This window comes from Cladosporium halotolerans (genome assembly GCF_011745625.1).
Source record: "Cladosporium halotolerans strain TM138-S3 chromosome Unknown Sca28, whole genome shotgun sequence".
Classification (NCBI taxonomy): Eukaryota; Fungi; Ascomycota; class Dothideomycetes; order Cladosporiales; family Cladosporiaceae; genus Cladosporium; species Cladosporium halotolerans.
In genome coordinates, this window is record NW_027191479.1 from 73,302 (window position 1) to 98,441 (window position 25,140).

Sequence of the window (25,140 nt, forward strand, 5' to 3'; positions counted from 1 at the left end):
CAAGCATGTTAGACGAGCAAAGCGTGCAGTGGATCTCTTGGGGACCCTCTTACGGTGCTGGGCCTCGTCTCGGTCTTGCTCTTCAAAAAGTCGAATGTTGGCCCGCGAAGGAAGCGTTGCAGGGACTTGATCACGCGAGATGCCATGGCTTCGCGTTGTGGTGGTGATGATGATGGTGATGGTGGTGGTGTTGTTGCTGTTGTTGTTGTTGTCGTTGCTGCTGCTGTTTCGTATAGCAGTTCGGTTGAGTGTCGTAGTCGTGGTTCGTCAGAGGAGTGACCGGTCGAAAGTAGGTGGGCGTTGGTGGCCTTTTCATTTCTGGTCGCGCGAGCTAAACGTGCATGTGACTCGTGCGGCGACTCCCGCCTATTGTCAGTGAAGTGAGGTCTTGGGGCGGAGCGCGGTCAGTAGTCTATTGATGCAGTCAATGCTGGGACTCGACAATACTAAAATCGACAGTGAAGCACTTCAATGCACCTCAGGCTCTCCATATTGCGGGACTTTTTGTCACAGTCGTCAGTGATTGCATATTGATCGTACTATCACCTACCATCCAGGTCAAGTCAGCTCTATCAACCCTCAGGACACCTCGGCGGCTGGTCGAGTCACTTGAAACGGAAAACATGCTTGTAGCAATAGCTCGGCAATCCCATTGTGCCACGCTATTGTATCTCATTCTTGTGAATTGGAAGATGAGATATTCAGCTAGCTCATACATCTCCTATAATCTCCTGTACATTGACAACTACATGCTCCTAGGAACTCGTGACGAATTCGTCAAGAAAATGAGAGTGCATCCATTATGTAGAAATACTTTCTTGCAACATGAATCGTTCGAGTCTCATGATTTCAAAGCCTCTGTTGAGCCCACATGATTTTCCAGACCTTACTGTGTGTGCATGAGCTGGAAGGTAACAAAGCAAGTCAATCTGGCCAATCGGACTCGGAGTGTCGTAGTTTCATTTTAGAGCGACCAGAATAGGGTCGACATGAACAAGCGGAATGTGAGACGAACGGCGCAATTCATCATTGATCAATCGCGAAACAAAATCACTTTCAGTGGTAAACAGATGAGGTCAAGATCTCCACTTGCAAGAGGAGGAACGAAGGAAGCTGCCAAGACGGCGCAGCCCCACGCGCCGCGGTCCACTGCTCGGAACGTTGCGCTCTCCTGGGGAAATGACAGCGAGGCGAGAGGCGATGATATCAGAAGATAACGGGCGCCGAGCGGTATTTCGCTGCATCGCTGGCTGACTTCAACGTATCCGACACTCTGATAGCGACACCTGCAACCATGCTGAACGTCAAGGGCCTCACTGAGCTCTTGACGCAAAACACAGACAACAAACTCTGCAAGCGATGGTGGCTCATGACGCCCAATGGCACCCTCCTCGCCTATAGCCAGCCTGCAAACACGCGAGACCTGCGCAACCAGGCGGCCATGATTGCTCTATCATGGCAGGAGCACGAGCTGGCTAAAATCCATGAGGCACACGACGCTGAGGATGAGGATCATGATCCCGCCGACTTTGTCGACCACATCCGTGCACTCACCATCGAAGGGGAGAAGAACAACATCATCGCCACTAGATTGCAGTCGCATATGCTTCTGGTGCTAGAGGGCGGCGTACCTCCTCGTCGACAAGGCTTCGAGCCCAAGACCACTGTGGAGGGAACAGACGACGACCAGTATCCGCCAGATGATCCCAACTTGACCATCAGCAAGGACGCCACCATTTCCTCGAGAGCAAGCAGCACAATCAGCAGTGCTGCCATCAGCGTGCTGCGGCTGCATCGCAAAAAGCTCGAGACCTTGGCTAATGCAATCATTGACGAATTCGAGCGGACCGGCTTCGAGATGCCTGAGGAGGGCGTTTTGAAGTTCTTCTGAGGACTCGCTTACGAGGATGACATTTCTACTATTGCATCTCGAATAACTCCGCGGACCCTTCGACATACTTCCAGGCACAAGACAATCGCAACTGGAAGATCTGCTGCTCCGGAAACCTAAGATGGTCATCCGTGATCCGCGTGCTGCAGCTGGCGGGGTACGGATTGCGGGGTCCTATGCTCTGGAGGTACCTCCATGGTATTGGCAGGCACTCACGCCTCTGCCACCACATCATGCAAGCTAGCCATGTTTTGGCACGCACTGGAGCTTCCGGGCAAACATTCTTTTGCCAGCCGATTTCGCTTCTGACTCCTCCCTCTTCTTCCTCTTTCCCAACCGCAGCCCTCAATCCGACAACACACGCCACGCTTCCATCTACACTCCAATCATGCCTCAAGTACAACCTTCCACCAACGGCCATGGTGCCCGTCCTAAGGTCCTTATACCGGAGAAAGTCTCGCCAGATGGCCTCAAGATGTTGCAAGCCTCTCTAGAGGTGCACGAACGCAAAGGACTCAGCCCTGAAGAGCTCGAGAGTATAATAGGCGACTACGATGCACTCATTGTCCGCAGTGAGACGAAGGTCACCGCGTCCCTTATGAAGGCAGGCAAGAGATTGCGGGTGGTCGCTCGCGCTGGCGTGGGCGTCGACAACGTTGATTTGGAAGCAGCTACTAAGCTGGGTGTCATTGTAGTAAACAGCCCTCAAGGTAACATCAACGCTGCAGCTGAGCACACCATCGCCTTGCTCATGGCAGTTGCACGAAACATCGGCACAGCTTCCTCAAGCTTGAAAGATGGCAAGTGGGAGCGCAGCAAACTTGTAGGCGTGGAAGTCAAGGGCAAAACCCTCTCAATAATCGGTCTGGGTAAAGGTGAGAATAGCCCCAGGCTGTAATTCTACCGCCACATGACTGATCAGGATATTAGTGGGCTTGACCGTTGCAAGAGCCGCCGGCGGCCTTGGGATGAACCTCCTAGCCTTCGATCCATACGCCAACCCGTCTCTGGCTGCGTCGGCAAATGTCGAGATCGTCGACACGGTGGACGAGCTGTTGGCTCAAGCAGACTTCCTGACACTCCACACGCCTCTCATCGCCTCCACAAAGGGTATGATCGGGGAAGCTGAACTGGCTAAGATGAAGCCCACTGCAAGGATATTGAACGTGGCCCGCGGCGGCATGATCGATGAAGCTGCCTTGCTGGCTGCACTGGATGCTGGAACAATCGCGGGAGCAGGTATTGACGTGTTCACTTCTGAACCGCCCAAGCCAGACGACCCAGCGAGCAGACTGATCGCTCATCCTAAGGTTGTTGCAACACCTCATCTTGGCGCCAGTACCGCTGAGGCTCAAGAAAACGTCTCCATCGATGTCTGCACCCAGGTGCTCTCGATCTTATCCGGCCAGTTGCCACGAAGTGCAGGTAAGCCAACAGCGCTTCCCACCTACAACCGACCCCCCACTAATACCTCCCAGTCAACGCCCCCGTCATCCTCCCCGAAGAATACCGCACCCTAGCCCCCTTCGTCTCGCTCCTCGAAAAAATGGGCTCCCTCTACACCCAACACTTCGCGCCACCCGGCAGCCCCACAGCCGGCGCCCGCCCCAGCTTCGACGTGACCTACGAAGGCGCGCTGGCCAGCGCCAACACCACCAAACCCCTCTTCGCCGCCCTCCTCAAGGGCCTCCTCTCCCCCATCACCTCCGCCGAATCCCTAAACATCAACCTCGTCAACGCCGAGATCCTCGCGCGCGAGCGCGGCATCCGCATCAACGAGTCCCGCTCCCGCGACAACGTCGAGCAGGAAGGCTACTCGAGCTCCGTGACGCTGCGCGCGCGGCGGGACCCGCGCTCGCCCTCCGCCAGCCGCGGCAGCGGCGCCCCGGACTACGTGCGCGCCGGCGGCGGCGGCGACGAGCTCGCGGACAAAGTGATCGCGGGCTTCGTGTCGGGCAACACGCCGTACATCTCTCGCCTCGGCCGATTCCGGACATCTTTCGTGCCGGCGGGCACGCTGTTGATTTGCAGGAACTACGACTCGCCGGGCAAGATTGGCGTTGTGGGCGGAAGGTTGGGCGAGGCGGGCGTGAACATTCGGTTCATGAGCGTGGCGCCGATTGGCAAGGCGGAGGACGAGGATGGGAGTGGGGAGGGGTTGGCGAAGGTGGATAGTCTGATGGAGCAGCGTGGAGGGGAGAAGGAGAATGAGGCGCTGATGATTCTGGGGGTGGAGGGGGAGGTTGGCGAGGGGGTTAGGAAGAGCTTGATTGGTGTTGAGGGCGTTTTGGAGGCTGGTGTGGTTGTGCTGTGAGGCTTTGATGGCAATGCCACGATTTTCGTAATACTGACCGAATCATGAATGGCTCTCCACATACTCTCTTCAGAAAGCACTTTGAAATTAGATTACACTATCTGTGCGCTCTACAATGCTTTTGCTAATGCTATAATTAAATCATGCACAATCTTATCCAGAATGCATTACCCATACATTGTAACTAGTACTCATCGCTGTCGTACTCGTCCTCCGGTAGCAGAGCGCGGTACCTTCGGCTTGCAAGGTCCTGCTCCAGCCCGCCGTCGGTCTCCGGGTCTGCGTACTCTGTAGAGATTGTTAGCAGTGGACATCACAAACGCGAAGAGAAGTAGCAAGACTTACCCGTTCCACCAATAAAGCTCAGCGCCACCGGCAAGAAAACCAACGCGTGCAACGCCGCCCACACGACGAGCGACAGCCAGACGCGGAAGTAGTAGATTTCGAAAATCTTGCTGCGGGTGAAAGCGAGCACGAAGACGCCGAGCAGCTTCGTGACGGTGATGCCGGAGAAGACGGAAGCGCCGACGTTGACGAGCGCGGCCCAGGCGCGCGCCGTGCTGCCGCCACGAGCGAATTGGCCAGGGGCGCGCTCGAGGATCGAAGGCGAGGGAACGGTGAAGGCGCGCGCGATGTGGGCGCAGAATTCGACGGCGATGCCGACGCAGATGACGATGTTGACGAGCGAGACGGCGTTGAGGGAGACGCCGACAACGCTCATTGTGCCGACGATGTCGACGACGGTCATGAGGACGGTGAGGGTGACCGTGAAGCCTGTGGCGAAGGAGCCGAGGAGAACGGTGGTGAGGAGAAGGATGAACACCAGGGCAGCGCCGACGAGTTTCATTGACAGCTGCACGATGGTGGCGTATTGATCGAAGAAGATGTAGAACTTGCTGTACGGAAAGACTTCGATGTCGTTATCCGCAGAGATATCATCTGCGATGCGACGTGCGGAAGCATATGCGTCGATGAAGTCCTTCTGAGACTTGAGAGCTGTGTGCGCAGTGCGGAAGTGGCTGGCCGGGATTGTAAGGCGGTCTGCATCGTACACCACAGCGTCTGCGTAAGCAGCCTTGCCAGCAAGTGGGCAATCCTCAATGCTGGTGTCATTGAGCCAGCGGCCAAGGTAGTGGATGAATTCGCTACCCTCCGGCATGCCCTCCATTGTGACGCTCCACGGAGGATTGTGGCCTTCGTAGCAGTTAGAGCTGCCGTCCACGCAGCAAGTGTCCAACTCTGGGTCCAGATACTTCAGGAAATCGTCAATCCAGCTTGCCGTGGCATCGGAGATGTAAGAGACATCCTCGCGCTTACGCTCCTGCTCGAGAATGTTCGAGACAGAGAACTGATTGCAAGTGGAGAAGCGAGCACAAAGCTCACGCTGGTGCTTGCGCTCGGTGACGTTCAGCTCACGAGTGACGAAGTAAACAGGCGGACCAGCGTCGAAGTAGGCGTAAAGATCGTTGAAGTAGGGAATCAAGTAGCTGTCACCAGGAATGGCAATCCTCTGGTCAAGGCCCAGTTCGACCTCGGGCAGCAGCGCAATGCCAGCTGCGAAGAAGCCGAGGAAGATTGTGATGATTCCAACGCGAGTCTTGTTGCCGAGGATGGCAGGCGCGTATTGCTTTCTAATGAATCGCGACAGCCAGCCTTCTTCGTCGACGCCGCTGAAAGGAGCTCCTCCGTAGCCACCGGGCATACTGGACGGTGTTGCACCTGAGATTTTGGCACAAGGGAAACAGTCTGCCCGGCCAGCTTCCACGCGCTGCTGGTTCAGAGAAAGCACTGCAACAAACATGGTAACTTGCAGCAGGGCATTGATGAAGACGGCACCAGCAGCGTAAGCAGCAAAATTGCGTACGGCAGGCATACCGACAGCCGCTCCGAGAGAAAACGCAACAGTTTCCGTCAGGGCAGAAAGCAGGATCGAGGGACCCATGCGACCCAAAGCGCGAGCAACACGCTCTTCCGATGGCTCATCGGCATGGCTGATGTTCACTCGTTCGAACTCATGAACGATCAGGAAGATGTTGTCCACACCCACAGCCAGTACGAGGAAAGGAATAACTTCGGCAATTATGAGCGTAGCCTTCACGCCGACAGCGGCAAACAAGCCGACGCTGGCAGAGACGGACATGAGGACAATCAAAATGCCAACCACGCCGAGGAGGAACTTGCTCTGCACGAGAGCGGCAGACGGGTTTCGTAGAACGGTGCTGACGGTGACTGTCGTGCTACCGAGAGCGAGTGATGCGTAAATGAACATGACGATGTAGCTGATCACGACGATCTTAGCGTCGGTGTTGGTGTTCTTGTTGAGCTCCTGCTCCAGCGAGATCTCCGTGTTGAAGCTGAGGCGCAGACCGCGTTCCTTGGCCTCTTTTTGAACATCCAACATGAGGCGATTCATGCTTTCCTCCCACTCCTCTGCTTTCTCCAGACCCGGGTCGCCAGGGTTGAAGCCCTTCACAACCCACGTGGTAATGAGAGCTTGCGCATCCGATACATGCTCACTGGTACGGTTGTATCCACCAAGCACACGCTCAACAGGAATAGGCTGTCCGAAATCAGGCCTGCAGTCCACAGGCTGGTCCGCGCAGTGTTGCAGATCCTCTTTCCAAGTCTTGGGATCGATGGCCGAGAAATCATCGCCCTGCGACTGGAAGTATCCAGTAATACTCTGGATCACACAAGCGTCACCAGTAGGCTTGTAGCAGACATCTTGGAAGGTGTAGCCATGACCAAGACTCTTCTGCATGCGGACTCTTCGCTCTACATCGTACCACCAACCGATTGTGTCGTACGTCAGGACTGGGCCAGGGTGCTTGGGGTCTGTGTCATTGACAAGGAACACCTGCTCGGCGCGGAAGAAGGGACCAAAGTTCGTGTCGAAGAAGTGCTTCTCCTCGGCGGCAGCGGAATCCGGCGATACCCACAGCTTTACAGGATCCGTCTCGACTGCGAATCGCAGCCAGCCCAGGCTGAGCAAGCCGACAACAATGATGCTGGAGAAGATGGTGATAGCGGGAAACTGGGCGCACATCCGGGCCAGGCCACTGAATGCGCGATCACAGTATGTGTTCAGGATATACTGCTTAGTCGGGCGTTCGGTGAAGCCAGCTTGGTGGACCATGTCGCCCTCATCCTCATCTTCGCTCGCGTTCGCATCCTGGAGCAGCTGCAGGCGCTCGTTCTTACTCTTTCGGTGCTTCGCCGCTGCGACGTGCCCAGTGACAGCAAGAATGAGCAAGGCGATTATCGCGGAGTATGCGACAATGATGCCGAAGCTCAGGCAGGGCAGTAGTCCGACATGGCACTCCTCCTTTGTTTCAAGCTCAGGTAGCTTTGGGCAGCTTCCAGGGCAATCGACACAGGCACACTTGTAGCGCTCATCGGTGCTGTTGCAAGGCTTTGGGTCGTCCAACACGGGCTCCATGCCAGCAAAGTCATCCGGTGCCGGGAAGTTAATCTGGAACGGGCTGCCCAAGAACGGCCTCTTGTCGCCCAGGAACTTCAACAGCTGAGCGTAGTTCTTCGCGCCGCCACCGATCAAGTCAATGGCCTTGCCGCCAGTAGCGCCAAACTTCACATCCTTGCAGCTGTCGTAGAAACCCGTGCCATACTCCTTGCTGACCAATTGGTCAAGCTCCGTAACCAAGTATTTGTCGCCCTTCTCTTCCGTCTCGGTGACGTTCACGAACAGAGACTGATCCGGCGAGCAGGTGAAAGTGCAGAAAAGATCGAAGAAATTCTTCTTGCAGGCAGGGCATGCGGAGATGATGTTCTGGGCGCGCTGCAGATTGCTTTGGAGCGCGTCGACCTGCTCCTCCGTACAGCAGACCTTGGTGTCCTTCCACTCATCGCCGCATACCGAGACGATCTTGTCTCTCAAATCGTTGTCCGGCGATTCGGCGAGTCCATTGTCGGGGCAGGGAAGTTCTGAGCCAAAGAGCGATTGCTTGCCACAGTGTCCGCGGATAGCGCAGCGGCCTGCTTCGTGTTTGTCGGTCGTCGGACTACCGCTCGCTGCCAAAGCCGAGCCCAGCAGCAGTGGCGCCGCCCATAATGGCGCCCTCATCACACGTCGGTTGGTGCAGTAATCGCGAAGCACCCAGATGTAAAGTCCACTGTAGTTTTGCCGAAGGGGTGAAGGTGGGTGTAATGGACTGAGATGCTTGGTACAGCAAGGCGCGGAGTCAAGGCGACGGACCTCACGCGATAGCGGCAATCGCTCCCAGATGGAGCTTCCAATTCCAGGCTCTCACCATCGTCATCGGTGCTTGCCCCAGCCTCTCTCCGCACGCCGCCAGCCGAGCCGCTGCCGCCGAGCCTCAGGTACAAACGGGTGAGATGCTGGTCTGAAGAAACATGGATTATATGGCAGCACTGGCACTTGGAATATCACATTTCCGCAGCGACTCAAGCAGAGTTCGTTGCGATTTATCGTGTGAAGCATGCCACGTACCCAGCATGAAGCTGCCTGCCAATTGGCATACACTCTTTGTCTGATGATATGGTAAGGACGAGACACTGCAATGTCAACTAATAAAAGAAGGTCATGACAACGCCCCTCCCCATTCTTCCGTACTACTCTATCTCACAGCTTCGAGCCAAGGGAGTCACTCTTCAAATCCTCACAACTTCCCCGCCTGCCCTCCCTGCTCAAACCTCTTCTCCGCCTCCTCCCAGTTCACCACGCTCCAGAAAGCCTTAATGTAATCAGGCCTCTTGTTCCTGTACTTCAAGTAGTACGCATGCTCCCAGACATCGAGCCCCAGCACCGGCCAGCCCGCCGCCTCGCCCACAACCTCCTCGCCCATGAGCGGGCTATCCTGGTCCTTCGTCGTGACGACAGCCAGCTTGCCCCCGCGCAGCACAAGCCACGCCCACCCAGAACCAAACACGCTCGTCGCCTTCGCCTCGAACTCCTTCCTGAAGGCCTCCTCGGACCCGAACGTGCTCTCGATCGCAGCCCTCAGCCGACTGCCGGCCTTGAGCTCCGTGCCGACCTTCAGCCCGCGCCAGAAAAAGCTGTGGTTCGCGTGGCCGCCGCCCTGGTTGCGGACGGCGCGGCGGGCGGGTTCCGGGACGGAGGCGAGCTTGCCGACGAGATCGTCTACGGCGAGGGCGGAGAGGTCGGCGTGCGGCGCGAGGGCGGCGTTGAGGTTGTTGACGTAGGTCTGGTGGTGGCGCGAGTGGTGGATTTCCATCGTCTCGGCGTCGAAGTGGGGTTCGAGGGCGGCGTAGGAGTAGGGGAGGGGCGGGAGGGTGTAGGCCATTGTTGCTTGTGTGATGGTTGTTTGGGACTTGGTGTGGCTGCGAGTGTGTGTGAGCTTTGGTGAGTGAGAGCTCGGGTTGATGATCGATTGACTACTGACCTTTTGGTTGTAGCTCTTCAATTTGTTTGTCTCACTACCGTCGATTGTGTTGTAGTGCCAGAGTGACTGCAATCGATTGAAAGAGGGGTAGGTTCCTGCGAAGTGGCGGCGCCATCATGGTAGGACACCTGAAGCGCGCATTTGAGCAAGTTTGGCCCACCAGCGCACGAGCACGTCAGCATGGCGACAACCACACCTCTGCTGCCGAGGAGGTCGTCGAAGCACGTGGGATTGCCCTGTCATGATATGGCAATCAACTATACGGTGAAGGTAATCATTCATAGGAAGTATACACGCTAAAGGAGGTCATAAGAAAAGCCAGCCAGCCGCGGCTCACCCAAAACGCCCATAATCGTTCAAAAGAAAGCGAAATGCCATCTTCTCAGGTCTTATTCAGCACCAACCGCCCTTCGTCTTCTCCTCTCCCCTCTACTCCGTATCGCTCAAGCCCTCCCAGGGCAGCTCATCGCTCTCGTCCCCGCTGTACTCTTCCTGCAAGCCCTCCGGGACATCAGGAGCGCTGCGTCCGATCCTGCCAGCGACCTCAGCGGGCTCCATGCCGATGGACTGCAGCGTCTCCTCAATCTCCTGTTCGGCGTTGCTCTGCTCGGCTGCACCTGAAGTCTTCTGCTCCGCAGCAGCGCTGCCGAGGTTCGCCTTCTGGCCCTCGACGACGTCGTACAAACGGTAGACCATGTCGCTGCGCCTCTCAACCTCGGCAGTCAGCTTAAGGATGTCCGCGTGCACACTGACGCGCCTGCGACGGCCGAAAGCCGGGTCGTGGGCGTCGTACTCGGCTTCCTTCTGCGCGAGCTGGAGTTTGAGGTGAGCGACTTCGTCTTGCAGCTGTTTGAGCACATGGGCCAGAGCGAGGTGTGGAGCCCAGTCCGGGCGGAGAGTGGCGTCTTCACCGAGCTCGCGGGTCGAGACGGGAACTGGGAGAGGGACGTCGATGTGTTTGCCGTTGGCTTCGGTGCAGATGGTGCATTCTCCGGTCTTGTGGTTGGACGAGGCGATGATCTTTGCGCCGGGCTGGGCGGAGGCGGAAGCGTGCATGGTGATGTCGGGGATGATGAAGGCGGACGTCTCGCCCTCTTCGTGCTCTTGTTCGGCACGACGGCGACGGCGGGAAGCGGTGCTCATTACCGAGACGTCCTCATCTTCGACTTCAGCATGCTTGTTGGCAAGGTTGCCAGTATCCTCAGAGATCTGAGGCGATTGGACGCGGACAGTCTTCATGGCCTTCTGGATCTCGTTGTCCCCGTGAAGGCTCAGGCGCCCAGTAGCATCCATACGAAGGCCAGTAGTGATATCCTTCAAGGATGACTTACGACGGACGCCAGACTGTGCAGCTTTCTGAGGTAGAGTCCGCTCACGCTCAGACTCCAAGGGCGCAGAAGAGTGCCTCTTCAGGCCGATCTTTCTCCGCGACTCCTCCAGGACCTTCCTAATGTCTCTTGCGCTGAAAGTCGCCTGGCTGAGCGAAGTCAAATCAGCGGTGTCATCCTCCTGTTGTTGTTGGCCCTGGGTAGTCGAAGGAAGAGTCATGTCGCGGATCGACTTGCGTGTCTTCGTGGCGTTCTCGAGCTCGTCTTCAGACTCAGCCTCGCTGGCGGAGTTCTCGGTAGGCGCAGACACAGCACGACGAGTGGTGCTGGACGCAGACATTCCTCGTCCATTCTTCGGCTTCGTTTGGCCACCGATGCTAGACCTTGGTCGGTCGATCTTGGAGGCAAGCGAAGATGCACGCTGGTGCCGCGAAAGCTGCGTCTTTGCTCTAGTAGTCTGGATCCTCTGGAGCTCGCGCTCAACCAGCTGAGCAATACTGTCGCGCGCCCTGTCGTCCAATTGAGAGAACGAGAAGTCCTTCGTCTGGACATCGGGCAGCTCTTGGGTCGACCCAGCCCTGCTTTGCTGAGTTGTGTCTTGCTGCAGCGAGCTGCGCTTCTTCTTCTGCTTCTTCTCTTTCATCTCAAGCGTGAGGTCCTGAAGTTCCTTCGTCGGCATCTGCAGCGTCGGATCACTCTTCTTCGCCTTCGCCACAAGAGCTTTCAACCCGCTGTTCTCCTCTCTCAAAATCGTCACAATCTCCTCCAGCTCCTCATTCTCCTCCCGCAGAGTCGTGTAGCCCTCCCGGAAAACCTCATTCTCCGCCTTGACCTCCTCAAGCTGCGCCTGAACATCCGCCCTCTCCTGCGTCACCCTCCTCACCGCGATCTCCTGAACACTCGCCTGGCGCTCGGCCTTGGCAAGACGCTCCTGGAGGGCCTTCGCCTGCGTCTGCAGCTGCGCCCGCTCCCTGCGCCACTTCTCCTTCGCGCCCTCGTCCTCGGACCCAAGCCCGCTGTCCGGGCGCCGCATGCGCTGCTCGACTTCCAGCTGCGAGCGCAGCTCCGTGATGTATGCCTCGTAGTCTTCGGCGTTGCGAGCCGATTCCGCCTGCTCGGCTTCAAGCTGTGCGATCTTCTCCAGCGCCTGCTGCAGGCCGGCGTAGACTTGCTTTGCGTCTTCGGGGACGGGGACGCCGTCCAGCGTCAGGTGGGCGGGAGCGGTGCTCCGCGAGGGCATTCTATAGGTCGCGGAGGGCGTGAAGCGCGAGCTCTTCTTCGACGAGCGAGGCATGGCTGGCGTGCCGCCGATGAGCGCGGTCATGCCGTCGATGTCCGGGATGAGGAAGGAGTCTGTCGGGTGCGAGCCGGTGTTCTTCTGTGCGTACTTGGTGCGCGCTGGATCTTTGCTCTCCTGGTTGGAGCCTTCGAGGGTGGAGCCCGAGAGGATGCGGGCGCCGTTGTTGGCTGTGGGTTGCTTGAAGCGCGTGAAGCGCGTGTTCCTCGCGGGGACTGTGACCGTGGGTTGTGTGATGTCGCCGATGGTGCTGTCGTTGTTTGCGTGTCCCTTTAGGGCGTCCGCGAGGGTCCCCTGCTTCCTGCCGCCGAAACTGGCCGAGCGCTTTACGCTCTCGTTGGCTCTGGCGGCCTCAGATGCTTTCCTGGCCGTCGCGTCTTTCCTCAGCAGACTATCGTTTTTGCGGATGCTCGCGTCGCGCGGTCTCAAGGGGGGCGTGCCGGTCATCTCGTATTGCTGGTCGCTGCCGAAGGTAAAGATCCCGTCCTCGCTGAGTTCCTCCTCTCTGGCGACGCGCTTGACGCCGCGGCCGACCTCGATGCTCATGTCGGCGCTGCCCTGCGTGTTCTCATCGAAGGTGACGGTGGAGTGAAGGGCCTCGTTGTGCGGGTCGAAGCTTGAAGCTGTGTGGTATTCGCTGCTGAAGCGGCCACTGGCAGAGAACGCCATCTCGGCGGCTGTTGAGTGATATTCGCCGGTTGCAGCCAGAGTGTGTAGATGCTGCGAGCCAGTCGATATGCTGCTGTTAGTACTGTTGTGTTTGCCGGAAGAGTGCGGTCGGAGCACGAATGGTTGTAAGTTCAGTCGGCAGCGACTTCCGTCGTTGTTGTTGATCGCGTCTAGTAAACAAATAATAAGCCCAGCTCCGAAGTTCCGAAGCTTTGCCGACACCACCAAACAGCTCTCCGGCTTGTCACGTTTGAGCAAGTCGATGCACGTATGAAGTACAAATACGCAACGACTAAATCTAAGAAATACAGTCTGGACAATTGATAGAAAGTCTTATGATCGTGTCAACACCTGACTTACTACTTGTGAAACAAACACGCCGAAAACCGCATACCAGTAGATCAGACACTAAAGAACGTTCATTCAGGGCGTCCAAAAGCCCTCATACCAAGATTGATCGTAATGTAATGTAAGGCACCTCTAGAAGCTGAAGAAAAAAGAGCAGAGATAATCTCGCAGCCACATCTACCATCGTGATGCCGCAATGAACGCCAGGCCTCGATAATCAAAAAAAAATCCAACCATCGCTATGCTCCGGAGCGCGCCTCAAACAAACGCAAATCGCCAGCCAAATGCTCAAAATGTGATACCATTCCCCTCCCGTTATTCTCCCACGTCTACTGTCCCCATCGGACACCCCGTTCTCTCGATCGACATCAAATCTCAGCTCGCGAGAGCGCCCATCTACACCCATATAGCCAGCCAAATCCGATCCAAAACCCAAATCCGAATCCAAATCGTCACATCCTTATTACCGATTTCAGCCTCTCAAGTCCTCGCCCTCAACATCCTCAGCCGCGCATCCTCCTCCGTCCCACTCCCACTCCTAGCCGGCGGACTGCCCACACCCGCTCCCTGCAAAGGACTCATGCTCAGCCCCGCAAACGCCACGGCGGGCGCGCTCGTCGGCGGAGGCGCGCCGCGCACATGCGCCTGCCCGGGCCTCTGCAGCTGGAAGGGCGGCGCCAGCTGCGCGCCTCCTGCTCCGCCGCCGGGCTGCGGCGAGGGCGGGCGCGACGTCGCGTCGAGGTAGCTGGGCGGGCCCTCGGTGTAGGGCGTCATGGTGCCCGAGGTGCGGAGGGCGGCGCCGTAGGAGGGCACGCGGCTGAGGTTGTTGACGTCGTAGTCGGACTGGTGGATTTGGTCTGCATGGTCGTCGTCGGAGGCGCGGCGGGAGAGCGGGGCGGAGTGGTTGGGGGATTGGCCGACGGAGGCGAAGTAGGAGCCTGGGTGGGAGTTGGGGATGGAGCGGGAGAGGGGGGAGGGGGCGTCGAGGGGGGCCGGCGAGGTGCCGCCTGAGGGGGAGTGGCGGTTGGAGAGGTTGCTTTGCTGGTATTGGAAGTTGGAGGGCCCGCGTTCTTGCAGGTCTGCGAGGCGGGAGTGGAGGATGGAGGGGAGGGCGGAGCCGTGGTTGTGCGGGCTGGAGGCGCCTGAGGGGCCGGGAGGGGAGGTGTGGCCGTCGACGACGCCGTTGAGGGAGGCGATGTTGTCGTGTGAGCCGCGGCGGGAGCCGGCGTAGATGCCTGCTGGGGTGGCGGAGCCGGAGCCCGCGCGGGTGATGTAGCCTGCTGGGTCGATGCCGGAGAAGATCTGGTCGAGCTGGTGGCGGCCGTATTCGGGTGGTGCGGTGAGGGAGGTCTCGTTGGTGTTGATTTCGGCGTCGCTGATGCCGTTGATCGTGCCGCGGACTTCGTTGGATTCGTCCACGGGGAGGTTGGGTGATATGAAGAGCTTGACGGGCAGTCTGCAGACCAGCTGCGAGACGTGGCCTTCTGGGTTGTGAATGTTGACCATCAGCTTGAAGCGATGTGTGACGTTGATCTGGTGCGAGTCGACGTCTTGTCGACACTGGTTCAGCGACTTCGGCAAAGGCAGCGTCGCCTGGAACCTGTACATCTCGTCCGCCATCATAGGGTTGTCGACCGTCTCGTCTTCGTACGTCACCCGCGAGTGCTCGGGGAACTCCATGTCCGTCTTCGCGACCTCCGTCTCTTCAGACTTTGACCTGTCGCCTCGTATATCCGGCACCTCGCTGGCCTGTATCCGCTTCACCACCGTCTCCATCAACCTCAGCTCCACCTTCCCCAGCCTGATCCCCTTCTTAATCGGACTCAACTCCACGTCCGCAGTAATCGACGTGCCGAACACAATCGCATCCGACGGGATCGAAATGCTATAACTGATCTTGTTCGCCCAGATATCCGCATTGACCCTACTCCTCGTCATCTCCATGCTGTCCTGGCCCAGCGTGCGCACAATGCGAATGTGCTCCTGCGCGACGATGTCCTTCGCATTCCAGCCCGGCCGCGACACGCTGGCGTGCAAGTGGTAGACGATGAAGGTCTCGCGCAGGCCCTCGACGCTCTCGGGCATGGAGGGGTCGAGCTCGAACTCGAAGGGCCACTCGATGACGCCCGCCTTCACTTTGTGCGTGCTCTCGATGCCCATCTTGTGCTCCTGGTTCCAGAAGACGCGCTTGTCGACGACCTCGCCGGCGCTCATGCCGCCCATGAACCACCAGCTGATCTTGCGCTTGCCCTCGAGGCGCACCTTGGGCTTGAGGATGCTCATGGCCTCGGGCGCGGTGAAGCGCACGGTTCCCGTCAGCTTGACGGTTTGCGCCTCGTGCTCGCTGCCGTTGAAGACGATGAACTGCGAGTCCGGCAGGATCTCCAGCGTCGCTTTGGGCTTGCTGCTGCCGATGTGGGGTCGCGGTGTGTGCACCATGGTGGGCGGTGTTGGAGGGCCTGTTTTGGGCGCGGAAGAATATGGGACACGCCCTCGGAGGGGCGAGGATGCTCAGCACCGGCCAATGCCGGTCGTGTGTGTCGTGAGGTACGTCTAGAGAATGCGAAAGGATGGAGTGGCGGCGAGGCGCGACAGGCGGGGTCGGCGTCGCACAGCGGTATCGGCGGTGGGCAGGTAGGTAGGTCGTGGTATAGCAAGGATGAGCAGGTAGATCGGTAGTGGGTAGGCAGGTGTGTCAAGGCAAGCACTTCAGGCTAAGCACAGCACAGTAAGGTATACAAAGGTGAGGTACTTCGGGCAGGCTGGACCTGGAAGTTTTCCATAGGGCAGAGGGCAGTGCTGCTACTGGGCGGATCTCATGGGCAGGCGAGCGCTGGCGCCAAACAGTCATGAGCTTATCGCGCGGACGAGTTTCTTCGGCCAGGATGACGTGCCGCGCAAGCCCTCAACGCGAGCGCAGCGCCCGACCTCGATGGCGCAAGCCGACGTCCATGCTCGCGAGCCTGCGACTGCTGAGACATCCCGCGGGCGAAGAACGGCTAGCAGCACCGACTACCTGCTCCCGACACGCACTCGCCCGGCGCCGACGGTGCCGCGTATCTCCTGCTGCTGCAGGTCCATCCGCAGCACGCCGCGACGAGAGCGTCGATACAGCGCATGGTGCCGTCACAGCAGCGCCCCAAGGTTTGCGCAGACAGCACGGCGAGCCAGAGATGGTGGATGGCCCGGGTGGAGCCTGGCAGCAGTGGGCCGGGTCGCAGGAGGCTGCACGACTAGCAAGCAGCGCAGACCTGCGAAGCACAACCGGTCGCTCGCTGGCCGGCGATCTGGTCGCGCAGTAGAATCTCAGACGGACCCTGGACCGCAGCGGGCCGCGGGCAGTGCAGGTTCTGCCGTGGAGTCGCCGCCGGTCGCGAGACGCCACAATCTGCAGCCCGGTCGGTTGTGTGTATCCCTCGCCGGGCGAGTAGGTACTCCTGCCGCAGCTCGGGTAGCAGAAATCATGTGAACGTGATACACAACTGCAGAGAAGCAGCCGGGCGAATCCTGTAGCTTACACGTGCAACAAGACACCTTCACATGCTCGGCAAGATCCGACCACACAGAACAACCACCGTTCAGCCCAGCCCAGCCCCTCCCTCGTACATACATACATGCACGCAGCGAGGAAAAAATTCCCGCGCAAACCATTGCGCGTCCCGCCAACACGTTCACACGCCCACCCCGTCAACATCACGTACACACGCCCACCAACAGATCCGGCAAGCGCAAGTCCCCCCTATGTAGCGTACATACCTAGCCCATCTCCAATTTTCTCCCGATCCGCCACACCCACACCCGAGTCGCAAAGCAGCGCCGCAGAGAGACCGGCCCACCGAAACCAAGCTCGTCGTCCACGAGGAAAGCAGTTCGGCTTTCGGCGGGCACGTGCCAAACGGCAGCGTCTCTTGCACCCCTACTTTTTTTCGCGTTGTAAGATATTATGGGTCTTGAGATTTTTCCGCCCATGTTCCCAAAACACCTGTGCGCAAGTGTTGGGCTTTGGCGATGTGCGTTGGTGATGAATGGATGGGACGTCTAGACGCTGCTGTCGACGGAGTCGGGCGAGATTCTCGTCAGGGTGATAGCGGCGGTGTGGATGCGCTTTTTTCTTTTTCTCCTCCCTTGCGAGTGATTGCCGCAAGGATGCCAGACAACGGCAGGCAGAGTTTCAAGATAGATAGCTGCTGGCCGACGGCGACGCGAGGGAGGCCGACGACGTTGGCTGCAGCCGGCCTACACAAGCGTGTTCCTGTCCTCGTCCCGCAACGCACGCGTCGACCACATACAGTGTAGCCTTCGCGCCGAACGAGACTGCCGTCTCGCAATCTCTTTCCTTCTAAGCGGCGAAACGCCCTGTCGCGAAGCACTAGGTACTCACCTCTCATCAAGCTTTCTGCACACTGGGATGCAACCACCACTCCAGCCACCTTACCCAGCCGAAGTATCGTCCCTCCAACACCCGAAGGCAACGTATTCCCCCGTCGAAGAGCTCTCCAATTCTCCCGACCGTACAGTAGACTTTGCCTGTCTCTCTGTCTCCCAGACCCTCACAACCGCGGAAGGAAAGCAGCACCGCCAACAGCTTACTGTACCTAGCAAAAGTGGGTCGAACAAGCAGCCAGCCAGCCAGCCGTGCCAGCTACCGATCGAAACGAACGGCCCACCGACTTCACCTCACCTCATCTCACCTCCCTAGCATAACAACATGTTCTACCGTACACCCACCAATCTCAAACAAAAACCAAGTGACTCCGTGAACAGACTGGAAGGTTTAGGAAATCAATCTTCAGAAGTCTATTGATCTATCAAAAATAAAGCCATCTTAGGAGGGGTATCAGGGTATGTGAAGCTGCAGCAAAACCCGCTCTGCTGCCGTAACCCTGTTCCTGTTCCGTGTTCGTGTCTTAAAACCCCGTTGTGCCATTTCGCATTCCGCGCGCCGCCGCATCACCTGTCTGTGGCCCAGGGAAGTCGAGGGCAGGTAGAGGAAAGTCCGCATGATGAGAGTGGTTTAGCCCGAGCCAAAAAGCAGCAAAAGCAAAAGCAGCAAAGTTGGAGCAAGCGAGCAGGGGGAGGACGTGAGGGACCTGGAGCGCCGTTGGTGGTGTAGGCTCTAGGTTTCGTGTGTCGGTCCCCGCTGTTGCTCGACTGGTTGTGGTAGGAACAACTGCCTGTGGCGAGAGTGTAGCTCGTCCGGAGACGAGTGAGTCCCGGCCGCAGCTGTTTACCAAATGCTGTAGCCGCCGTCGATGAGGCAGTTGTTGCCGGTCATGAAGGCAGAGCCATCAGAGGCAAGGTAGACGGCGAGGTTGTTGAGGTCATCAACAGAGCCGAGACGCTTCTGCGGGGTCTGGTCGATCCAGATGCGCTTCTGGGCGTCGAGGGCGGGGACGCGGTTGAGGGCCGTGTCCATGTAGCCCGGGGAGATGGAGTTGACGCGAATATTGTAGCGGGCCCACTCGGCGGCGAGAGACTTGGTCAGCTGGACGACGCCGGCCTTGGAGGCGTTGTAGCAGGATTGCTCCTGCGGGTAGTTGACGACGGTGCCGGACATGGAGGCGATGTTGATGATGGAGCCGCCCTTCTTGGACTTGATCATCTGCTGGCCGACGGCCTGGGCGACGAGGAAGGTGCCGGTGATGTTGATGTCAATGAGGCGGCGGAACTTCTCGTGGTCGTAGACCTCGGCCTTGATGTTGGAGCTGGTGGGAAAGTCAGTGGTTGGTCAATTGTTTCAATGACGATGTACGACTTACTCGGCGATACCAGCGGCGTTGATGAGGATATCAACCTGGCCGTAGTGATCGACGACATCCTGGATGGTCTGACCCATAGCCTGGCCATCGCGGACATCGATGCGGTAGAAGCGGACGTCGACGCCAGTCTGGTCGCTAAGATCACGGGCAGCCTTGTCTCCGAGCTCCTGTTGCACATCCATAATGGCAATGCCTCGGACACCGACCTCAGTGAGCGCCTGCGCCATGTTGTAGCCAAGGCCACGGCCACCGCTGTGAAGCATTGTCAGTGAGCTGGAAATGATTGAAGCAAGTGATGTCGGAACACCTACCCAGTGACGACGGCAACCTTGCCCTGAAGGCAAAACTTCTGCAGAGTGGGAGTGAGCTGCTGGTAGACGCCTCCCTTGAGCGGGACGGCCTTAGTCTCGATGTCGCCAACAGGCGAAGAGACCGGCTTGCTCTCGTCGACCTGGATATCCTGAGTGACACGCTGGCCCTTCTCGTAGTGGACAACGGGGATATGATCCTCCGAGGCATCGTCCTTGCGGATGACGGTGCTCTTGAAGGTGCGGATGGGCATGGAGGTGACTGCGGGACGGATGCCAGCGCCAGCGCGGCTCGCGACGCGGAACGAGGAGCGAGCGAACATGGTAATGAGAATGGGTGTTGTGTAGGTTGTAGAGGGTTGTGAGTCGATTGGTGAGTTGCTGTTGCTGTGTAGCTTGTGGTTGGTGTGGGTGGTTGTAGGTTTGTATGTCGGTGGGAGGTTGTCAAAAGGTGAAGTGGCGGATCAGGAGAAGGAAGGAAGGAGCCAGTCTTTGCAAGGTCAAGTGACGAGGTCCAAACGGAAGCGCACGTGCAATGACCGCCGTTTGGCAAGGGTCAGGTGGTATTTGGAGGGAAAGGAGGAGTGAGGTGAGGCAGATTGGGAAGGAGGAGACGAGACGCGGCGGCGCAGTGAAAGAAGAGGAAGTCGCAGATGAGACGAGAGTGAGCACGGCAGCAGGTGATCGGCTCAGGTCAGTAAACAAAGCGGGAGACGACTCTCACATGAAAATAATAGGACCGATCGGCCGTCGGTGTAGGAGAGGCTCTCGTGGCAGGCCTGACAGGGAAGGCCAGGGATTGACAGTGATGGCGGCTCGGTCTCGCGCAGAGCACGCTGATCGCACGCGGCTCGCTCGCTCGCGCTCTATCGCCATTTCGCCTCGTGTCGCCGTCACCGCGCATGGCGCTGCGTGGCCCTGCGCAGCTCCAGGGTGGGCATGGGCAGTGGCGACCCAGCCCAGGCCGGCATTGATAGAGTGCCTGAGCACAAGCAATGATACCTTAGAGCGCCTGAGCACGAGTGCGCTGCTGCCCTGACGCGCCTCCGCGAAACGCCTGTCGACTCGCGCCGGACTAGCAGCTCTAGCGGACTGGAGCTGATACCGGGGAAGGGCGCGCGAGGTGTCGGCGGTGGCCCCGGCGAGCAGCGCGTCTGGGGGCGGTGTGGGCCAGACCTGGGGATGGTGGAGTGGAGAGTGGGAAAGAAGGCAGGTGCAATCAACGCGGCAGCCATCACTCTCGGTATCACTCCGACTCAGACGACGTTCGACTCGCGGGCGGCGTTGCAGGAAACGGCACCGCCATTGGCTGCCGGCATGTCGGTGTGATCGGCTCGTCCTTTCCGCTGCACCGGCGATCCGCCCTTCGCGTGCCGCGGGAGCCAATCTGGCATGCCGCGCGGGAGGGCGTTCAGGAACCCGGCCGCCGGCGTGTGGTTTGGGGGAGATGTCTGTTTTACCAAGAAACTTACAGACACGCGGCTCTGCCGGGGAAGCCTTCCCTGTTATTAGCCGGGCGTTGGCGTAATCGCATGAACTTCGTTAAGCCCGCATTCGCTCCTCCTGCCCGGTATTGAGTCCGCCGAAGCCGGAGGGGTGTAGCGAAGGGGTGGGGGATCGTATCAAAAAGCTCGGAACCTGGAAGGTAAGGCTGAGTTGCTGTCTCGACTGGGCCCTGGAAAGGAGGCATGGCGTGGGTTTGGTGGATATTAGATCATCTTTCACTCGAACGCCCACACGTCAGCATAGCCATGGCTTCCGATGCAGTGAATAATGAAGTCGATTTTGGTCTGTCAGGCAAGTCTGCAAATGGGCTGCCGACCCATGCGCCATGTTCACAATGCCAAAGGTCACCCATCACGACGAAGTTCAGTTGATGGCAGACGACGTCATGATCAAGCATCACCGGTCTCTCACAGCAGATCCACAGCAGTAGGTCAACGGCTTGCTTTCACCCACCACCAAAAAATCACGAGCTCCTACATCTGAGGCTGAAAGCTTACAAAGCTTACCTCCTACTTCAATCACCAACTACACCTCGTTACCCCTCACCACACCCACCGCAACCCACAACCCACAACCAGCCATGGCCTCCTCAGTCGACCCCTCCCTCCCCCCTCTAAAGCCCACCTACCCCCCCTCCAAACCCTCCCTCGACACCGAATCCCCGCAAACCCGCGCCCTGATCTCCCACCTCAACCTCCAACCCCACATCGAAGGCGGCTACTTCGTCGAAACCGACCGCGACGCCCGCCGCGTCCCCAACCCCTTCAGTACGTCCTCTCCTCTCCCCTCCCTCCCCCGCCCAACCCAAATTAACCCTCTCCTCACAGCTCACTCCCTCACCGGCAAAACCCCCACCGCAGACACCGACATCCTCGTCTCCTCGCGCGCCGCCAGCACCACAATCCACTACCTCCTGACCCCCTCGTCCCCGCTCGGCGCCTTCCACCGCAACCACGGCCGCACCGTGCACACGCTGCACCGCGGCCGCGCGCGCTACGTCATCATCCACGCCGACGAGGTCGCGCCCTCCGACCGGCCTGGTGGATACGGCTCCGAAGAAGAGGACAGCGTGCCGGAGAAGAGACTCTGGACGGGCAAGGCGCGCGTGGAGACGTTCGTCGTCGGCCCGGACGTGCTGGGCGGGGAGCGCGTGCAGTGGATTGTCGAGGGGGGGAAGTACAAGTGCTCGTTTTTGCTGGAGGATTTGGATGCTGAGGGGGGGAAAGGGAAGGGGAGGGAGAGCGGCGGGTGTTTGATTAGCGAGACGGTTGTGCCGGGGTTTGAGTTTGCGGATCACGATTTTATGAAGGTTGGGAGGGCGGAGGCGCTGTTGACGCAGGAGCAGGTTGAGGAGATGGGGTGGATGGTTAGGAAGGAGTGAGGTGAGGAGAGGAGGGTGGGTGGATGGGCTCTTTGGTTGTGAAGAGGCTATTGATGGTGATTACACGGCCGCTGCTGCGAATGCGCGCGCGGTTTGGTATAGTGCGGTATGTGTGTGATGAAATACAAAAATTGACGACCCGGTGCGCCTCCGCTTATGCATCTTTGCGGTGTGAAAGCCTTCTCGGCTGTGTCCCAGACTCTTGTAACGCCGAAAGTGAGATATAACTCCATCTTTGCACGACCTTCTCTTTCCCTGGTCGGTTCTTTCCTTGTATCCGTTAGAGTCGTCCATCTTGTTTCCCGCGTATTGTACGCGCAGCTTCAAGTGGCTGTTCGTCCGCCCATCCCTTCAACAGGCTGTGCTTGGAGCACTTTGCGAACAGCTTCGCTCTCAGCTGTGTTTGCTGTCGATCGCCTAAAGTCTCCCAGATGTTGCTTGTCAACGCGCATCGTCTAAGCTTCCTCTCCGCTAGTGGAAGAACCGCCGCCGCGGCCTCTGCTGAATCCCGACTGAAGGCGGTAGATGAGGTAGCCGATGATTGCGAGAACGAGCAGAAGAACGATCACGATGATCGCGATGACGATGTTGCCTGACATGGCTGTGAAGGTATGTGGTGGTGACGTCTGCTAGGGAGGAGAAGATCGGGTTCGAGGATGCGAGGATGCGAGGGCTGGCTTGGAGGGTCTTTGGTTGCGTTGCTGGGCTTTGGATGTGATTGTTGGATTTTTGCTCTTCCACTGATTGTGATACAGAGTGTCCCTTTGAATTCAGTCTTGTGCAGTGCTACAAGCTCGCGAGCTGTCGGTGTGTATTCGTAGCTGGCGTGATCCAAGAGCCCAGCTTCAAAGCGTTCAGTCGAGCTTGCGTCGGACCTCGATTCCCGCAATTGCGAGCAAAGAACTATGGCTTTATTTCGTGATATTCGTAACGATAGCTGTGATGTGGAGTAAGGGTTCGGTGACAGAGACAGGAACGCAAACAGAAGAAGGCGCCATTTTGTTCGGGGTGGAGTGCGTGGCGGGCGCTGGCTGGTGGCTGGTCTTGCAACTCGATGGCTGGGCTCGCTTGCGCTCGAGCACCAACACCGCCGCGTCACGGTGTGATAGCTGCGAGTCATTGCATAGTAATACTTACCTACTCTCTATACTCATAAAAGAATGAGAGTAGTAGATGATACGTCAGGCATAATATTCGTCTGGAATCATGGATGTTGCTCGTCTGTTGACATGTGAAGAAGACTGTCGCGTCAAGGTTCATGTGGCGCTCGGGCATTCCCTCGCAGGGCTGCTGCCTGAACCCCACACGCGCGGATCCACCCCCGGGCTTTGGTCGCGATCGTCGTCAACTAACATCATCAACTTTACATCCACCAACGCCGGCAAACCATCGCTGTCTATGTGTCTCGCTTGCATTATTGTTGCGCTGAACGGCCGACAAATTCATTCAAAAAGTCTTTGAGATCCGAAGGATGGTCGTAAGCGACTCCCAGTCCGACAACCGATCAGGAAGTTCTATCGACTTCTTTGATTGCCTGTCGAAGTGGACAGCTCCACCAGAACAAAACGATCGATCCCTTATCCCGGGTAGTTTCTTGCTTAGTACATGATTGCTGAAATCATATTATCAGACCGCGGACATGAATAGCTCAAACTCCCACCGGTTGCCAATACCGGTGGAGACGTCGCATGTGGTCCATCGTAACCCACCAGCGCAAAATCCGCAAGAGCCGCAGAAACTGCCTCTGGCGATCCATACTTGTGACCGTAGTGACGGATGTGCTGCGAGAAAGGTTTTCGAGACCAATGAGCTTCTCGAGGGCGTGCTTGGATACGTCTCAACTACTGACATCCTATCCCTGCGCCTGGTTAACAAGCAATGGGCTTCCTTGGTCCAGGCCTCACCAACCCTCCGCCTACACCTGTTCGCCGATGCTCAGTGGCCATATCCTGCAATGGACTTCGAGCTGCTCCCAGTGAGCATTCGCGGCCTGGAGATCCGCCGAGGCGATCCCGTTCATCTTGGTCACTGGATAGAAGTGAAAATTGACGTGAACGCGGCCGATCACATTTTGAACGACTCCTGCTCACCCCACAAGACTGTGGATACGATCAGATGCACTAGCATGGGTATACTCAGTCCACCACAAGAGAGGCCCAAACTGCAACCAAATCAGGTCCAACCGCGCTACCACGACCTCCAAATCACACAACCGCCCATAACCAGCATCCAGGTCCAGACCTTCCTCGTCAGAAACACCAACAGCGCGTCACCATCAACCTCCGCAGGTTCCAACCGCAGAACGCACGACCCTCCACGAGGGGCCGCGAAACTTCACTGCGACGCAGGCATCACTCTCGGCTTCCTCGCACGTACCGCTACGAATCTTCTGATCGCAGGCCCTTCACCCCTCGGCTCTAGCAGACTTTCCTTCCACACAGGCTCGCATGTTCTATTCCGCGCCATCGTCTCTTACTGTCAAACCGACATTGCGCCTAGGGAGCGCAGCCGGGCCGAGACAGTAACACAATTGCCAAGCGTACTTAGTGCATTTGAGTGACGCTTAGTCATTCCATCCCTCGAAACATGCAGCTTTAGCTCACATGGGAGAGCGCCAGACTGAAGTTCACTTCATGTCACTACAAGCATTCTGTGCGGTATCTGGAGGTACTGTGTTCGATCCACAGAAGCTGCAATTTCTTTTGGAGTTTTTTGGCGGCAATTGGGATTTGGCTTTCTCTGGTCTGGGGAAGATGATGGCGGAGCTGGAGAACGGTACTTGGACCACTTTTTGTCCGGATGGGCAGGATTCATTCTGGCGGACGAAAATGTATATGGACGTCTTACCATTTTGCCTAGACTATCAAGACCAAATGTCTTTTCGGGGATTCTCGCAGATCCGATAGACTAGAACGCGTCGTAGTCTTCCAAAGCCTACAAATCTTTGGGTGAGCGATA

The 25,140-nt window shown here is 57.9% G+C and overlaps 9 protein-coding genes across 9 annotated transcripts; 4 read left to right on the plus strand and 5 right to left on the minus strand.

The window, feature by feature from the left end:
• Positions 1-1,294: 1,294 nt before the first annotated feature.
• WHR41_07236 (uncharacterized protein) lies at positions 1,295-1,891 on the plus strand (the record flags this gene model as incomplete). Its single annotated transcript, XM_069375841.1, has 1 exon — positions 1,295-1,891. The coding sequence occupies one exon, from the start codon at positions 1,295-1,297 to the stop codon at positions 1,889-1,891; it is 597 nt and encodes a 198-aa protein (XP_069227311.1).
• Positions 1,892-1,963: 72 nt separating this feature from the next.
• On the plus strand, positions 1,964-4,205 carry WHR41_07237 (uncharacterized protein; the record flags this gene model as incomplete). The annotated part of the gene is made up of 3 exons (XM_069375842.1): positions 1,964-2,766; positions 2,822-3,316; positions 3,370-4,205. Exons 1-3 carry the CDS (start codon positions 2,280-2,282, stop codon positions 4,203-4,205), a joined length of 1,818 nt encoding a protein of 605 aa, XP_069227312.1. The 5' UTR covers positions 1,964-2,279.
• A 64-nt stretch (positions 4,206-4,269) lies between these two features.
• On the minus strand, positions 4,270-8,396 carry WHR41_07238 (uncharacterized protein). Its single transcript, XM_069375843.1, has 2 exons — positions 4,551-8,396; positions 4,270-4,493 (listed from the first exon to the last, which is right to left on the minus strand). Exons 1-2 carry the CDS (start codon positions 8,284-8,286, stop codon positions 4,390-4,392), a joined length of 3,840 nt encoding a protein of 1,279 aa, XP_069227317.1. The 5' UTR covers positions 8,287-8,396; the 3' UTR covers positions 4,270-4,389.
• A 446-nt stretch (positions 8,397-8,842) lies between these two features.
• On the minus strand, positions 8,843-9,487 carry WHR41_07239 (mitochondrial 37S ribosomal protein mS42; the record flags this gene model as incomplete). Its single annotated transcript, XM_069375844.1, has 1 exon — positions 8,843-9,487. The coding sequence occupies one exon, from the start codon at positions 9,485-9,487 to the stop codon at positions 8,843-8,845; it is 645 nt and encodes a 214-aa protein (XP_069227318.1).
• Positions 9,488-10,015: 528 nt separating this feature from the next.
• WHR41_07240 (uncharacterized protein) lies at positions 10,016-12,880 on the minus strand (the record flags this gene model as incomplete). The annotated part of the gene is made up of 1 exon (XM_069375845.1): positions 10,016-12,880. The coding sequence occupies one exon, from the start codon at positions 12,878-12,880 to the stop codon at positions 10,016-10,018; it is 2,865 nt and encodes a 954-aa protein (XP_069227253.1).
• Positions 12,881-13,708: 828 nt separating this feature from the next.
• On the minus strand, positions 13,709-15,667 carry WHR41_07241 (uncharacterized protein; the record flags this gene model as incomplete). Its single annotated transcript, XM_069375846.1, has 1 exon — positions 13,709-15,667. One exon carries the CDS (start codon positions 15,665-15,667, stop codon positions 13,709-13,711), a length of 1,959 nt encoding a protein of 652 aa, XP_069227252.1.
• Positions 15,668-18,001: 2,334 nt separating this feature from the next.
• WHR41_07242 (uncharacterized protein) lies at positions 18,002-20,215 on the minus strand. The gene is made up of 3 exons (XM_069375847.1): positions 19,299-20,215; positions 18,988-19,239; positions 18,002-18,933 (listed from the first exon to the last, which is right to left on the minus strand). The coding sequence occupies exons 1-3, from the start codon at positions 19,616-19,618 to the stop codon at positions 18,456-18,458; spliced, it is 1,050 nt and encodes a 349-aa protein (XP_069227255.1). The 5' UTR covers positions 19,619-20,215; the 3' UTR covers positions 18,002-18,455.
• Positions 20,216-21,381: 1,166 nt separating this feature from the next.
• Positions 21,382-22,324, plus strand: WHR41_07243 (uncharacterized protein; the record flags this gene model as incomplete). The annotated part of the gene is made up of 2 exons (XM_069375848.1): positions 21,382-21,568; positions 21,629-22,324. The coding sequence occupies 2 exons, from the start codon at positions 21,382-21,384 to the stop codon at positions 22,180-22,182; spliced, it is 741 nt and encodes a 246-aa protein (XP_069227254.1). The 3' UTR covers positions 22,183-22,324.
• Positions 22,325-23,821: 1,497 nt separating this feature from the next.
• On the plus strand, positions 23,822-24,742 carry WHR41_07244 (uncharacterized protein; the record flags this gene model as incomplete). The annotated part of the gene is made up of 1 exon (XM_069375849.1): positions 23,822-24,742. The coding sequence occupies one exon, from the start codon at positions 23,822-23,824 to the stop codon at positions 24,740-24,742; it is 921 nt and encodes a 306-aa protein (XP_069227249.1).
• Positions 24,743-25,140: the final 398 nt, after the last annotated feature.

Excerpts from the sequence above, each read along its gene's own strand:
- WHR41_07238 (XM_069375843.1), bottom strand. The coding sequence starts at position 8,286 with ATGAGGGCGCCATTATGGGCGGCGCCACTGCTGCTGGGCTCGGCTTTG. Across the intron at positions 4,494-4,550 it reads GAGCTTTATTGGTGGAACGG|AGTACGCAGACCCGGAGACC; the intron begins GTAAGTCTTGCT and ends CAATCTCTACAG.
- WHR41_07242 (XM_069375847.1), bottom strand. The coding sequence starts at position 19,618 with ATGTTCGCTCGCTCCTCGTTCCGCGTCGCGAGCCGCGCTGGCGCTGGC. Across the intron at positions 19,240-19,298 it reads AAGGTTGCCGTCGTCACTGG|CGGTGGCCGTGGCCTTGGCT; the intron begins GTAGGTGTTCCG and ends AATGCTTCACAG. Across the intron at positions 18,934-18,987 it reads AACGCCGCTGGTATCGCCGA|CTCCAACATCAAGGCCGAGG; the intron begins GTAAGTCGTACA and ends CTTTCCCACCAG.